The 15,188-nt window shown below is 46.2% G+C and overlaps 1 protein-coding gene across 2 annotated transcripts in view; it reads left to right on the top strand.

Moving 5' to 3' along the window:
- IRAK2 (interleukin 1 receptor associated kinase 2) overlaps window positions 1-15,188 on the top strand; it is a 54,996-nt gene that overhangs the window by 26,827 nt on the left and 12,981 nt on the right. For both annotated transcript variants that reach the window (XM_020887544.2, XM_020887543.2), the window contains exons 3-8: window positions 1,467-1,613; window positions 7,710-7,801; window positions 9,650-9,844; window positions 9,927-9,991; window positions 12,277-12,391; window positions 13,954-14,063. In XM_020887544.2, coding sequence (XP_020743203.2) covers window positions 1,467-1,613; window positions 7,710-7,801; window positions 9,650-9,844; window positions 9,927-9,991; window positions 12,277-12,391; window positions 13,954-14,063 — 724 coding nt within the window. The remainder of the gene's footprint in view (window positions 1-1,466; window positions 1,614-7,709; window positions 7,802-9,649; window positions 9,845-9,926; window positions 9,992-12,276; window positions 12,392-13,953; window positions 14,064-15,188) is intronic.

Genomic DNA, 15,188 nt, shown 5'->3' with positions numbered 1-15,188 from the left:
TAGGAGAATTCTCTATCCATGGAATTCTCCTAGGCAAGAATACTGGAGTGGGTTGCCATTTCCTCCTCCAGGGGATCTTCCAGACCCAGGGATCAAACCTGAGTCTCCCGCATTGGCAGGCAGACTCTTTACCGCCGAGCCGCCCCAGGGAGCCCCAAGATGCACTTTACCTGTTGGAATAAATGCTCCTGCAGACCCGAAGGCTGGAGGTGTTTTGTTGAAGCCCCACCTGCTGCCCATGTGAGCACGAGCGAGTGGCCAGTCTTCCCCACACTTCGGGGCACTCTGTTTTTTTGATTCTCAAAAAATATGGGTCCACCTCCCACCACCAGGAGGTGAAGGGCCTTGAAGGCAGGGCTGTAGAATTTGGATTTGGTCTGGGAGGAAGTGGGGGGTGGGGGGGTGTCAGAGGGTTCATGTGGGGAGTGTGTGTTTTATCCTGGAAGTGGGGAGTCAGAAGGGCTCTAAGCAGGGAAGTGGCAGGGCCAGGAAGGTATCTCAGTACGATGAGGCCTGGGGAGGGCTCTGGAGGCCACTGGAGCTGGAGGCCGGGACCAACCTGAGAGGACGGCAGTGCTGGGGGAGGGGAGAGGAAGCCAATTCTTAGGAGCAGGCTTTGTGGAAGCTGGTGGAGACACACCCTCCAGCACCTTTGGGTTTCCCAAATCACTGCAAAGAGGAAGTGATTACTCTCAAAAGGCAGCTGACCTCCACCCAGGCTCTTTCAGCAGGTCCTGCCTACTCAGGCTGTGCGATCTCGGACAAGCCACTTAACCTGCTCTGGCCTCAGAGTCCTCATCTCTGGCAGGATGCACTGAAGGACCCTGGGAGGATTTCATGCTTGCAGAACTGGGGCTGACCAGACGTCATGGCTCGCAGTTGACGTGGCTGCTATTTTCAGGCTTCCCATCTCTAAAACAGGGAAGGATGCACGTGTTTGCATTGCTCATGGAAGGGGAAGCTGGAAGACTGGCAGTCCTTTTATACTTAGGGGCTTAACTGGGGACTCAGCAGGGTGGAGGTCTTTGAGTTCCCCCATGTGTCCAGGGGACTTCATGGTCTACAGAGTCCTTTCATGTCTGCACTCTCATTCCCTCCTCCCAACAGCCCTGTGAGGGGAGCAAGCAGATGTTATCATGACTGTCAGTTCTGTCTCATAGCTGAGGAAACAGGCTCAGAGAAGGAAAGTGACTTATCTAAGGTCACACAGCTGGTAGGATTGGAAGTCAGGTGTATCTGACTCAAGAGTGTCTGAGCTGGACGGTCGCAGAGATTGTCAGGTCCAAGCGCTATACCTTACACGTGGGGAGGCCAAGGCCCAGAGAAGGAAACAACTTTCGGGGCACATGAATTTAAAGCCAAGCCCAGACTCTGAGCCAAGTCTTTTGACTTCTCCATCCAACCTCTCGATGGCTAATCCACTTCATTGAATGATAATAGCTTGCTTTCTTCCTACCTCATTTCAGGGAAACCAGTTCTTGAAATCAAGTCTTCCATCCCAGACTTCTTGGACACTGTGAAGCCAGGAAAGCCTTTGGCAGCTTCTGTAAGAAACACTGAGGATGAGCAAGAAACGGGGCAGCCTGTGAGGCCACCCACCTTTCCAGGCTCAGGTAGTTTTAATTAAACTTAATTTTTCAATTTAAAGGAGATTCATTTAAGGAACTGTTTTATCTCTAAGGCTATTTAGCTCAGGGTATAATAGCAAAAAATTGGAAACAATGAGGGTGGGTGGCAAAATTAATCACAGATGGTGGTAACAGTAAAATCCTGCTAACAGTGATATAGGGATGTATATCCATGGGCTTCCTTGGTGGCTCAGATGGTAAAGAACCTGCTTGCAATGTGGGAGACCTGGGTTCAGTCCTGAGTTGGGAAGATCCCCCGGAGGAGGATATGGCAACCCACTCCAGTATTCTTGCCTAGAGAATCCCCATGGACAGAGGAGCCTCGCGGGCCACAGTCCATGGGGTTGCAAAGAATTGGACATGACTGGGCAACTAAACACAACAGAGCACATGTATATACACATGGAAATATGCTCGTGATATGTTGAGGTTAAAAATGTCAGGCGACAAAAGGATATATGCCATCTATTACCTTTTTTTTTTTTTTTTTTTTGGTTTGGCCTCACTGCACAGGATGTGGGATCTTAGTTTCCCAACTAGGGGTTGTTCCCTGAATTGGCAGAGCAGAGTCTTAACCATTGGACCACCTGGGAAGTCCCCCATTTTTGTAAAAAGGAAAAAGAAACTCAGTAACAGAGGGCTTTGTATGTGTTACAGACTGTTCTAAATTTACCCTTCAAAGATGTTGACCTTTTTAAACCTCCAACTAACTGTAGGAGTTTGGTATTATTTTTCTCCCCATTTCACAGATGAGGAAACTGAAGCACAGGAGAGGTTATCATCATGTGTCGCAAGGAATCATACACCTTGGAGTTGCCACCATGTAAATGCTCATTAAACGTTAGCTGATCTTAGGAACATTCCAAGCACCCCAGCTAGGTTGAGTCTAGAAAGTTAATTCTAGGCCAAGTAGTCTGAATTATTTCCTATAGCCTACCAAGTTCATATGCTACGGGCCCAGGTTTTTTTTTTTTTTTTTTCATTTATTTTTATTAGTTGGAGGCTAATTACTTTACAATATTGTAGTGGTTTTTGTCATACATTGACATGAATTAGCCATGGATTTACAAGTATTCCCCATCCCGATCCCCCCTCCCACCTCCCTCTCCACCCGATCCCTCTGGGTCTTCCCAGTGCACCAGGTCCGAGCACTTGTCTCATGCATCCAACCTGGCCCAGGTATTTTACCTTTGGTTCCCCAAGCCCCAGCACAGGCTCTGGGCAAGGAGCCTAGTGACCTCTTCATCTGCTCTCCCCAGGCCCCTGGCCCTTGCAGCGATGTTGGGGGTTGCCAAGGGGTGCCGCCTGCCCCAGTCTTCCTCCCCTCTGCCTGGCACAAATCTGCTGCTTTGTTCTGTGGAGTTTGAGTACAGAGCATGAAAGCGACTTGCTCAAGGTCATGTGGGTAGGAAGTAGCATCTGAGCCATGTAATTTGAACGCTCATGTCCCCAGCCACTGCACACACCACTGCCCCAAAGCCTCTCAGCCCACTTCAGTTGTCTCCAACTCCTTGTCCCCGGGGAAGGACTCAGCCAGTAGGTGACTTCCGCAGGGGACCTGTTCTTCATGCCATCCTTCCCACATCTCCCCTGGAGTCCCACCGACCTTCTGTTCTTCTGCAGTCTCCTGAGCAGAGAGCCAGAGACCCCAAATCCATGAAACCTCCCAAATTCGTTGTTGTTGAAGCCAGGGTCAGTGTCAGCTGAGAGGAGCCAGCATGGGCTTTTGCATCTGGCAGACCTATACTTGAATCCCAGCTCTGTCCTCACCAGCAGGAGACTGAGTACCTTAGCCTCTCTGTACCTCATTTTCTTCATCTAGGAAATGGGCATAATAATAGAAACCACATCATCCTGTGTGGGAAGTAATCAAACACCTGGGGTTGCCACCATGTAGATGCTCATTAAGCATTAGCTGATCGTAGGAATGTTCCAGACACCCCAGCTAGGTTGAGTCTGAAAAGTTAGTTCTAGTCCAAGTAGTCTGAATTATTTCCTACAGCTAAAGAGTTTTTTTGTTAAGGACAGAAGTCTGATCAGTGATGAAAGATAAGGGGATATGGTCCTAAAGCTCATGTGACAGTGGTTGATAGCCAAAGGGAAGGAAAATAATGAAATAGGGAAATTCTAGGAGAGTTCAGGTGAGGCTAGAGAAGATTACTGATATAGCAGCTTCTTTGGAGGTTCCTAAGCTTGGCTGCTGTGAAAACAAGCACTCTGTGTCTCTACCAGCCTTTGCACCTTCGCTTTCTTGAATGGCACTTGGGAGGAAATGTTCTTAGGCAAGTCAGGACGATAACTATCTGTAGACAGAGACAGGAAGTCTATTGTCTATCTTTGCCCAAGCTGAAAATATGGGTGTGATTATTAATTTCCTCAAGTAATCCAAAGCCAGTCTTCTCTTGGGAAAACCCCAAGGTTCTGCTGGGCCCCAGAGTTCCAGCTGTTTCTCTCATAGGAGTGGAGAATGTGGAGGCAAAGGTAGCTGGGGAGGAGGACTGACAGGTGGGATCGGCACCTCCTGGCAGTCACTGAGTCAGCTTGACAACCGAGGGCGGAGGGCTCTTGGTAGCTGGGGAAGGAGACATAACCTGTCAAAACTCCACGGCTGACCAAGTGGTGGGAGTGGGATTCAGCTCATGGGAGTTGCTCCAGAGTCCACATCTTAACCTCTGTATCTCCTGGTCCCCTGGCAGTAGTTGGGAAGGAGGTAGGGAGAGACATGGAGAAGGAAAATACACAAGCAGATGAGCCATGGACAAGTTCTCAGGACCTCCTTAAACAAATGCCCAAAGCTAGATTTCAGATAAGAGGGCACTGAGTGACGGAAGTAACTGTCACAAAGCCTTACCTATAGGAGAGGCATCGGCTGTTCATCAGAATTGATTTGCTCTCATTCTGTATGTAGTTTTACCGGCCTTGGTACCCCGTATATACCAGAGGCTGATCTTTGTGCTTTACGCCACCTTTTAATCTGGAAAAGAACTCTACAAAGAAGGGACTATTACTGTTTCCTTTTGTTGTTGTTGTTTCTTCATTTTTACACCTGAGAATGCTGAAATGAGGCACAATTACCCAAGTTCAAATCTTTAGTAATGACAGAGCCAGGGCGGGAGCTCAGTTCTGTCTGCTACCAAGAAAGAGACGGGGAAGCTGTAGAGGCTGACGCACTGCCTGCCATGGGGAAGGATCCAGAAAACTCCAGAATGAGATCCAGCACCCTGCCTGCAGTGACGCAACTCAGCAGGACGAGATTTCGGTGCATCCTGCTTGAGCAAGCAAACATTCTAGAAAGATTTCTGTGGGAAATGGCACACGAAAGATGAACTCTTAGTGTTTTGGAAATGACATTTGTGTAGACTAGTGTCTTCCATGAGTGTTTCCAAAGAAAGCAAAGGCTTGTTCTTACCTGATTTCTCAGCCTTGCAGTACTGGCCCAAATTCCACTCCCTTTTCCCCCACTCTCCACACCAGAGAGATAAACAGACTGAACCACCCCTAGTAGCTCTCCTGTGTCACAAGAGCAGGCCTCAGTGATCCCGCTCCACTGAGAGGCCTGGTGCAGCCCCCAGAGCAAACCCCAGGTATCAGACCAGAGAATCATGGCTGTGTGAGGCCTGTGCGGACCTTGGTGTGGCTGGGCAGTGGGAGAGGGTGAGGGACCATGTGTGCAGCCTAGTGCGGCCACCCTGGGGTGGGAAGAGCAGATTGTGCAGATATGCAGGAGAGTCGAGTTGGCCTGGAGCAGCTGTTCCCAGAGTGTGGAGCCTCTGCCCGCCAGTGTACATGGAGCACAGGTGTTAGAGCGTGTATTACATGCACAAAAGACTAGGGATTCAGTGCTGAAGACTTCAGATGTGAATTAGAGCAGAGTGAAAGAGAACATCATGGAGCAGCATGGACGCGTGGCCCACACCTAGGAGGTGGACAACTGTGATCACTGTGACTCAGGCCAAGGGTATTGAGCCGAGATGGCAGGGCAACGGTGGAGGCCTCTGAAGATGGAGCAGCTGCGGGTGGAGCACCCACCCAGGGAGCCTCCCCTCTGCACCCAGCCACCAGCGGTGGGGTGGGGGTGGGGGTGGGAGCTGCTGTGGGAAGCTCAGCCTGGGGGCAGATGCACAGAGGGATTTGAATGAGCAGCTGGTCTTTGGTCAGTTATACTGCCAGCCGCTGGTCTGCAATGTGTTGCTGGTTTTACTTAATTTGTTTTACCTTTTTATTTTTCTAAATTGAAGTATAGTTGATTTCAATGTTGGGTTGGTTTCAGGCATACCGCAGGGTTATTTAGTTATACAAATATATATTTCTATTCTTGTTTTTCAGGTTATTTTCCCTTATAGGTTATTACAGAATATTGAGTATAGTTCCCTGTGCTATATAGTAGGTCCTTGTTGGTTATCTATTCTGTATATAGTAGTGTGTATCTGTTAAACCAAGCTCCTAATTTATCTCTCCCTCAACCTTTTCCCTTTCATTTATGGCTGAGTAAAAATACCCCATCTTCTTTATTCATTTATTCTGGTTTTATTTTTTCCTTTCTATTGGTCAAAAGTTTAATATCCTTGTCTGAGCTATAGCTCTTATTACTCAATTTAAGTTGAGGTGTACTGATGGACAGAGAGAGTATGTGTGACTGTGTGTACACCTGTGTATTTTGGGGGGGTTGTTTGTTGTTATTACCCCCATTCTGGGGGTCTCTTGTGCAGTGTGGGTGTACCAACATGATACCTTCTCAAGTGTAGTCCTTTAAAATATAGCCAGTGCTGGAAAATATGGAAAAAAGAAAAAGAAAACAAACAAAAACTCTAGAAGCAGCAGAAAACTCAGGGAGAGAGGCTTAGGGTGGCCCCTCTTCTCAGAGAATGAAAGAATCTCAGACTTTGTATCAGGTGAGTTTTGTTTTATTAGCTGCCTGGGTAAATAGTTTTGAAAAGCTGGTTTTAGTTTCACCATGGTGCTGTTTTCAGTCTTCTGAATTAATTTTTATGGCCAAAGTTCCACATTAATCACTCCTTTCCTGATGATGTAGGCCAGACATAATTGAAGCAGGTGGATTTCGTCCACAACCCTGGGGCCAAAGTCAGGTTCCCTTGGAAGGGCCGGCTCCCTGTTACACAGAGGCCAGCCCTATGGTAAGACCACTTAGGTATTTCCAGACGATGACATCTGAATCCCTGGCTTCTGGCCAAGGTCCACTTCCACGTGTCTCTTGGGAATCTTCTCCGTTTACTAAGGGAGTGAAAGCACAGACGCTGGAGCCACTGACTGGGTGTCTTTGGAAAGGTGGGGTCACCTCTCTGTGCCTTAGTTTCACCACCTATAAGGAGTAGATGATGAGTGTCTCCTGGAACTGCCGTGAGGGTGAAGTGAGTCAGGTCAGGGAGGCACTGGGAACAGCGCCAGGCGTGCTCTCAGTGTGTGCTAACTGAGCCTGCCTGGAGTGTTGACCGCAGCCTGGGCTTCCCCACTGCCTCCTCCTGGGCTGCTTCCACGGCCTTGGCGCCCTCCCTTCCTCACAGCTACTTGTTGCAAACCTTTCCCCCTGTTGGAGGTCCAGGTCAAGTGTTCCTTCCTCTGTGAAGCCTTCCTTGATCTCACAACTCCCTGAGACAGACCTCTCTCGCCTCTCCCCTGGGAGGCTGGTTATTGCCATTCCTGCCACATGGAGGTTTCTAGAAGTCAGGCTCCGTAGCTGATTCACTTGTGTCCTTCTCAGCTGCTTTCGGGGAAGGTGGGTTCGGGCTAGGAGTCAGAAGGCACAAGGAACTCCCTTTGAAGGCTGACTCTGCCACTTACCATCGGTGTGACCCGGGGCTACTAGCCACCTCCAGTGCCTCATTTCTTCCTCCTGTCACGGGGAATTTGTATAGGACCAACCCACAGGGCTGTCAGAAGTCTTCCACAGGGTAACATGTGAGCAGCCTGTAGGCTAGCGCCTGGGTGTCAGGAAATGGCTGCTGTCATGATCGACAGCGTCAGTGGCGTGAATGAGACACTGGCTGGGTCTGGGGACCAGTCAGGGACCCCTCCCACCTTCCTCCAGCAGCTGAGGCCTGATCCACTGTCTTTCCTTTCCAGGACCTGCTGCAGCCAGAGTCAGCCTCCCAGCCTCTCCTGAACATGCCTCTCCTTCCTTAAAAACCGACCAGCCTGCCTCAGCTGATTCAAAGGTAAACCCCCCACCCTGAATGTAACCCCCGGCTTTGACTGTCTTTCAAAAATGCAACATGTTTATTCCCTGAGACCAGTTTGGGGGTTAGAGGTCAGAGTGAAGGGGAGAACCCCATCGAATTACTCTGAACTTCTAAGACTCTTTAAGTGCTAACCCTCAATAAAACAGGAGAGAGGGTCAGGGAGAGGGTGCACTTTAGTTTTTAATGAGCTTTTCCATTATTTGTGTTTAAATGAGAGCTGATGATTGGCATCCTCCTCACCCCCTGAAATATCTTGGCGGCAGTAGTCATTTGCTTAGAACATGCCTTCCCTCCAACCTTTTTTCAACAAAAAAATATATCTGATTTATCCTGAATTTTTATGATTTGAGCCCAGGGTCACAAGTGACTTCTGTGAATCTTAAGCACTTTTTGCCTTTCTAGGCTCTTCTTTCATTTAAAAATTTTTTAAAATCATATTTTATGACTGCAGTGGTATAAAGGTGAACATAATCCAAGCTGGATTAAAAATTTCAGCATTATCTTCAAGGTGAAAAGTACACTTTTATTCTTTAGACTTTGAAAGAAATTATGTTAAGACGTTTTCATGGTGCCTGGCAGGGAAGCCAGTGCTACACAGATCTGGTCAGTGGAGCTCTTCCTTAAATGGGACTGTCACCTAAGCAAGGAGGTTTATATTTTAATAGTTAATCATTTTTAAAGACAACTGAATAATTGGGAGAATAATCATGAAGTAACGTTAAGCGAAAACACCAGAAATCAAAACAATATGTGCGATATGATCTCAGTTTTTATTTATTTATCCTTTATTTTTCTTCTTTTTTTGGCTGAACTGCAGCTTCTGGGATCTTTAATTCCCAGAGCAGAGATCAAATCCATGAACCCTGAAGCCGAAGTGCACAGTGCTAGCCGCTGGACTTCTAAGGAATTCCCACAATCCCAATTTAAAAAAGACATTTTCATATATCTAATTGGCAAGAATTACACCAAACTTTAATAACAGTTAAGAGGATAATGGGATCATGCATAATTAGCCCCCGACTCTAATTCTTTAAAACTGTTTATAAGAGCATGCCGTGCAGTGCTGTGCGTGCATGCTCAGTCGTGTCTGATTCTCTTATGACTCTGTGGACTGTAGCCCGCCAGGCTCCTCTGTGCATGAGATTTCCCAGGCAAGAATCCTGGAGTGGGTTGCCATTTCCTACTCCCGGGGATCTACCTGACCCAGGGATTGAACCACATCTCCTGCATTGGCTAGTCGGTTCCTTACCAACTGTGCCACCTGGGAGTTCCTTATAAAGCATATGTAACTTTAAAAAATGGAAATTTATATTTACCTATTTTAAGGAGGGCTGCTTTTCTTAGACTTACATAGGTTATGTGGACCTGTATCCTGCTTCTCAGCATGTATACCATGTGTAGGACCAGGGGCACCAGCCCAGTCACTGACCTGGAGTGGAATCTGACTTCAGTTGTTTGACCTTCTGATGCTCACCTTTGTAAACTGAAAATAAAAAATAAAGGAAACATTGACCATGGGCTGGGAATACTCACATTGTAGTTAATCTATAGGTAGAAAGGTAATTTTACCTTTCAGGATACTATGATTATCTTCATTTTTGCTGGTAAGCCAGTGAAGACTCAGGTTAAATAACTTGTCCAAGGTCATAGAGTAAGTTAGAAATGGAGCTGGGATCTGTCCTTTTTGTATTCCTCCTCACTGGATGAGATGATCCCATTCACCCCTCAGCTCTGCTATTCTGAGATTCCCTGAGGTAGTAGGGAAAATACTACTTTCCATATTAATTCCATATTAATCTCTGTCTCTTCTCTCTGAATTTCCAGGATTTCAGTGCCTCCATTCCTAAGCAAGAGACACTTTCAAGCCTCGCTGAAGATGACCTTTTCTGGAGTGAGGTAGATGTGATCCAGGCAACTGATAACTTCAACCCAAGCCACAAAATCAGTGAGGGGACCTTTGCCGACGTCTACAGAGGGCAAAAGCACGGCACACCATTTATCTTCAAGAAGCTCAGAGAGGTGGGCACTTCTTGGTTTCCAGTAAGAGGTGGAGGCTGCATGGTGAGGCTGGATTTTCATGTTTCATTGTCTTTTCCCACAGATGTCCTGTTCAGGTCCAGGATCAATTGAAAAATTCTTCCAGGCAGAGGTACAAATTTGTCGTAGGTAAGCCTCCTGTTTGGAAAATACTCTGTTTGATAGTGATGACAGCTAACCTGTATATAGTGCTTCCTATGTGGCAACATGTTTTAAGCATTTTCTTTATGTAATCCTCACAAGAACCCTATAACATGGCTACTGTTATCACATTATTTTACACATAGACAAATTGTGGCACAGAGATGTTAAGTGTTTTGTCCAAGATCACATAGCTAGTATGTGGCAGAGCTGAAATTTGGTTGGTTGATCTGACTCCTTCCATGCTTTTTCTCTGTAGCCACCGTATGCATGGATTAGAATTATAAAAGAACCTCGGCTCACTTGGCTCAACTCCTTCCTTCCGGGGGGGAAGAATCTGTTTCTGTCCCATTTTTTGAGATGGACAGAAATGTACTGATTCCAACTCTAAAAGCAAATGATGACGCACAGGTTCAGCCTGGCCTAGCTCTGTTTTAATGGCCTGAGAGCTAAGAATAGTTTTTACTTTCTTAAAGGGTTAAGCAAATAAAAAGAAGACAATTTCATGACACATGGAAAGTACGTGAAATTCAAATATCAGCATCTGTAATGAAGTTTATTGGAACCCAGCTGTGCTATTTATTTCTGTGTCATCTGTGGCTGCTCCTTCGTGATCGTGCACAGTGGAGGAATTGCACCAGAGGCCAGATGGCCTACAATGGCTAAAATACTTACTGTCTAGTTTTTTATAGAGAAATTTTGCTTACCTCTGGTCTTGAGCAATAAGGGCCTTCGAAAGTCATCCTCAAATCTGCATTTTACAGATGACGAAACTGAGGCTGGAGAAGTAAAGTGAACCTCCCATCACAGAGCTTAGTGGGGGCAGGGGGACTGGGAAAGAGAGGGGGAGGACATGTGCAGACTGGACACTTGTCCTGATGGATTTACAGCACACATACTAGGCCTCTGAAGTGTGCTGGACGCCAGCTGTCATTCAGGCTGGCGAGTCACTCTCTGAGTTTCTCTGCAAAATATGCAGTCTCAGGCAAGCGGTGTGTGATGATTGTGGTGTATTTTAAGAACTAAAGAAAGTTTTAAAGAGGAAAATAGAAACCACCGATTTTCCATAGCATCTGTAAATTACTGCTACAGTATTCAGATTTTTATATATTTTCTTTAGTCCTTTTTCTCTTCATATATATGTATGACTACACTCAAACACACACACATATACATATATACACACCCTTATCTACACACACACAAACACACACACACACACACACACACACACACACACACACACACTCTTAACGGAAACTAGAAATCTGATTCCCTCTCCATCTTGGTATAGTGCCTTCCTGGAGTAAGCAGGCATTGCTTCATTCATTCATTTGGCAAATGTGAGTCATCAAGGCCTTTCTTGGTTCTTGGGAGTGCAGACATGAAGAAAACACAGCCTCTGCCTTGGGGAAGTTAATGGTGCCATGGGGAGAGCGAAATGTAAATAACTAATGATGGTGAAAAGTGTGCAGAAATACAGTAGGATGGCCTAATGGGAAGTGGAGAGAGGCTGAGGGATCTGGCAGGAGGTCCTTGAAACTGTTTGGGAGAGTACATCAGGGTCTGCCTCGAGGTGGAGGAGGGGAGAATGAAGGGGGTGTTTTGAAAGCTATTTATGACAATGAAAGGTGACTAATTAGATGGGGGAGGTAAGGAGGTTCCTAGAAAATTGGATGGTTGGTGGTGCCCTTGGTTGAGCAAATAACTGAGGCTGAAGAATCAGGTTTGGAACTTGTTGAGTCTAGGTTGTTCACCTGGAACATTGGGATGCAATTTGACATTCAGGTCTGGACTGTGGGTTGGACCTGCTGAAATTTAAGGGTGGTCCTCATAGAGAGGGTGCACTTTGTAGAGGTGAGAGACCCCTGATGGAGAAGCTTATAAGATGAGATGATGAGCCCATCCAGGGAGACTCAGGTTTCAGAGAAAGGCAAAGGAAGAGGGTCTTGGTGGGAAAGGCCAAGGAAGAGCTGTCAGAGAGGTAGGAGAGTCGGGAGGGAACAGTGACTTTGAATCCACCAGAAGAGGATTTTGTGAAGAATCACAGGTGGTTGGGATATCATGTACTTCCAGTTCTTTGCTTTCAAGCTCCTTGAAGGCATGCAGTTGTCATCTCTACCCTCAGGAGTAAGAGCATTTGGTACCTGGGAGCTTCCTGGTGGCCTCAGGGGGTGGACAGGGCAGAAGAGGTGGAGGAGGTAGGAAATGGAGCAGTCTTTGATTATTCTTTCTGTCTGACTCCTCATGCCTGTACTGATGCCTAATTTCAGATGCTGCCACCCCAATGTCTTACCTCTGCTGGGCTGCTGCACTGGAGAACAGTTTTACAGCTTGATTTACCCATACATGGCAAATGGTTCTTTACAGGACAGACTCCAGGGTCAGGTAAGGGGCTGGGTCATGGTCAAAGAACAGGACTAGGCAGCACTCACTTACAGAATCAAGGATTAAGGACTTAAAGGGATTCAGAGGCAAAGGGGGCCATTGAGAGGACCTTCAAGGAGAGGAGTTGGGCCAAGATAGATAAGATCTGGCTAAACATCTTCAGGAAAAACTTATTTTAAAAGTTTTTTGACAAAGAGGCATTTAAGTCAAGAGTAAGACAAAGATAACCCATAGTGCTAAATATAGCACTAAATATATCCAGTTTTGTTCTGAAGGTGCAAGCCAATGCACTAGGACAAGAAAAAGAATGAACAGATACAGAGTATGGAAAGTGAAGGTAAATTTTTCTTAAAAATGATATTCTAATAAATTCCTATTTGTTTGTGAATGTGTGGAATATTTATGGAGAGATAAAGGAAACTGATGCCTTGACTGCCTCTGGAGAGAACTACATAGACAGGGCTCAGGTTGGGAGACAGACTTTTACTACATACTCATTTGACCTTTTGCATATCATACCACATGAGTGTTATATCTATTGTTATGATTTTTAAGACAAACAAGCCTCCTTCTCATAAAGTCCTCAAACAGAGTGACAAAAGTTATTCCACAACAGAATTATTGCTTCCCTTGGGAGGGTTCAGACAAAGTGGTTATTCACGGTATAATAATGATTGTTAGCTTTGCTGAGCTCTCACTTTGGGCAGGACACCGTGATAATGGCTTTGTACATCTCCTTCAGGCATTGCCACAACCCCAGAGGTTTCCCCATTTTCAAAAAGAGGAGTCTCTGCCACAGAGAGGCAAAGTAACTTACCCAAAGAAACATAGCTGATGTGTATCAGGGCAAGAGTTTAAATGAGGTTCATGTGGCTCCAGATTCCAGAGTTTTTGAGAAGAAATCTGGTAGCAAGGCCAGTTCTTAGAGAATATAGAATCTAAGACGTCACCTACAAAGTAAGAAGGGATTTTTCTTGGACATTCAGTCTTAGAACAACAGTGGAAGTATAGAGGGCTTTAGACCACCCATAATCTCTATCAGCTCTTGTGAAATCTCTCCAAATACTTATAAAATCATCTCATGTGCTTGATGTGCCAGCACAAGGTCCCTAGCTCCTCTCCCAAGCAGCCCCTCTTAGAGAAGAATTCCAGAACTGCTGCATGATAGTCATGATAAAAATAGCTGCTATTTATTGAGCACCCACTCTATGGCAGGCACTATGGTGGGGGCATACCATTCACTCCTTTGAATCCTTACTACAACCTTAAAGCATAGGGATTAACGTTTCTATTTTATATAAGAAAAAACTGAGGCTCAGAGACGCTGAGTGTCTTTTCCAAAGTCACCCAGCTAGTGTGTGTCTGGGCTGGGATTTATACCTAGATCTGTCTGATGTCAAAACCAGCTCCCTGCCAGTAAACCATGCTGGTTGAGAGCCCTATTGTAGGGGACCTGAGGGCTGGAGGAGAGACAGGAGCCCAGAACTCTGCCACTTTAAAGTCCATTGAGACTATAAAAAGGCACAGATGTCACTATTTTCTCCTCCTTTTCTTTCTCTTAGGGTGGCTCAGACCCCCTCCCCTGGCCCCAGCGCATCAGCATCTGCTCAGGCCTGCTTCATGCGGTGGAGCACCTGCACAGCTTGGAGATCATCCACGGCAATGTCAAGAGGTGAGAGAGGAGGGCTGGGCCCCGCCTAGGGCTGGGGTGACAGGGATGAGGCCACGCACACTGCTGGGTCCCATTCCTCTCCCTTTGTCTCTCTTTTCTTTGATTTTCTCTCCCCTCCTTGCCTCTCTTGGATCTCTTTTTCTTTGCTGTACCCTGAAACGTCAGTGTTTCTAGGTTGTACTCTGTCTCTGGTTGCTGTCAGCATGGCTGTCTATCTCCATGTTTGTCTTTCTCTAACAAAGGTATTTCCCCAACAAGTTTGTTGGTATTTCCCCACAAGCCTTCCATTCCCCTGCCATATTTCACTTCCCCTCCAGCAGCTGATCTGGACTGGGTCCTCGAGCTGTGGGCTGTGACTGCCAGGCTCCCTGGGCTTTTGAGACCTGCTCTCACTCGTGCATCTGTTGTCACAGATACCGTGACACAGGTTAGGTGTGCGCCCAGCATCTCAGTACCATGCTCCCAAGACTAGAAACATGGAGATGGATTCCAGAAGATACCAGGAGATCTGGCAACAGTGACCTTGAAACCATAGAATTCACACTTCCCCAGAGTTGTGTCCTCTTTTGGCCAATGGAAACCCTTTCCTCTTTTCTCCCCCCTGATTTTTATTGAATTGCGCAAACAATTGTAATAGTAAGAAAGGAAGTGAAGGGGCAAGAGGTCTTCCTGACCCTGTCACTGTGACTCACCACGTGGCCTCCATTTCTCTGCTTTTTTTTTTTTTTCCAGCCCCTGCCCGCACAGATATCTCAGCCCTAAGATAGCACCATTACCTGATTACCAATTCATAGTCTCTTTTTCCCCATGATTTAAACATTTCCTCACGTTGCAGGTCATCAATTTTTTGGTACTTCTTAGTCTTCCATTGAAGATATTTGCCCATAATTTATGTAACAACTCCTAATAGCTGATATTGGAATTGGTCTCTACTTTTTTGGGGTGACAAAATGAAAGGCTTTGTTGAAAAGGGGTGTTTAAGTGAACAGCAGCAGGGTCAGGGAACCCACGAGAACTGCTCTCTGTATCTACTTTTAAAAAACCATTTAGGGTTAGTTTGAATATTTCTTTTAAAGGGTTTTTTCTTTTATGTGGGTCATTTTTAAAGTCTTTATTGAATTTGTT

This window comes from Odocoileus virginianus, chromosome 26 (genome assembly GCF_023699985.2).
Source record: "Odocoileus virginianus isolate 20LAN1187 ecotype Illinois chromosome 26, Ovbor_1.2, whole genome shotgun sequence".
Classification (NCBI taxonomy): Eukaryota; Metazoa; Chordata; class Mammalia; order Artiodactyla; family Cervidae; genus Odocoileus; species Odocoileus virginianus.
This window is presented reverse-complemented; position numbering and strand designations above follow the sequence as displayed.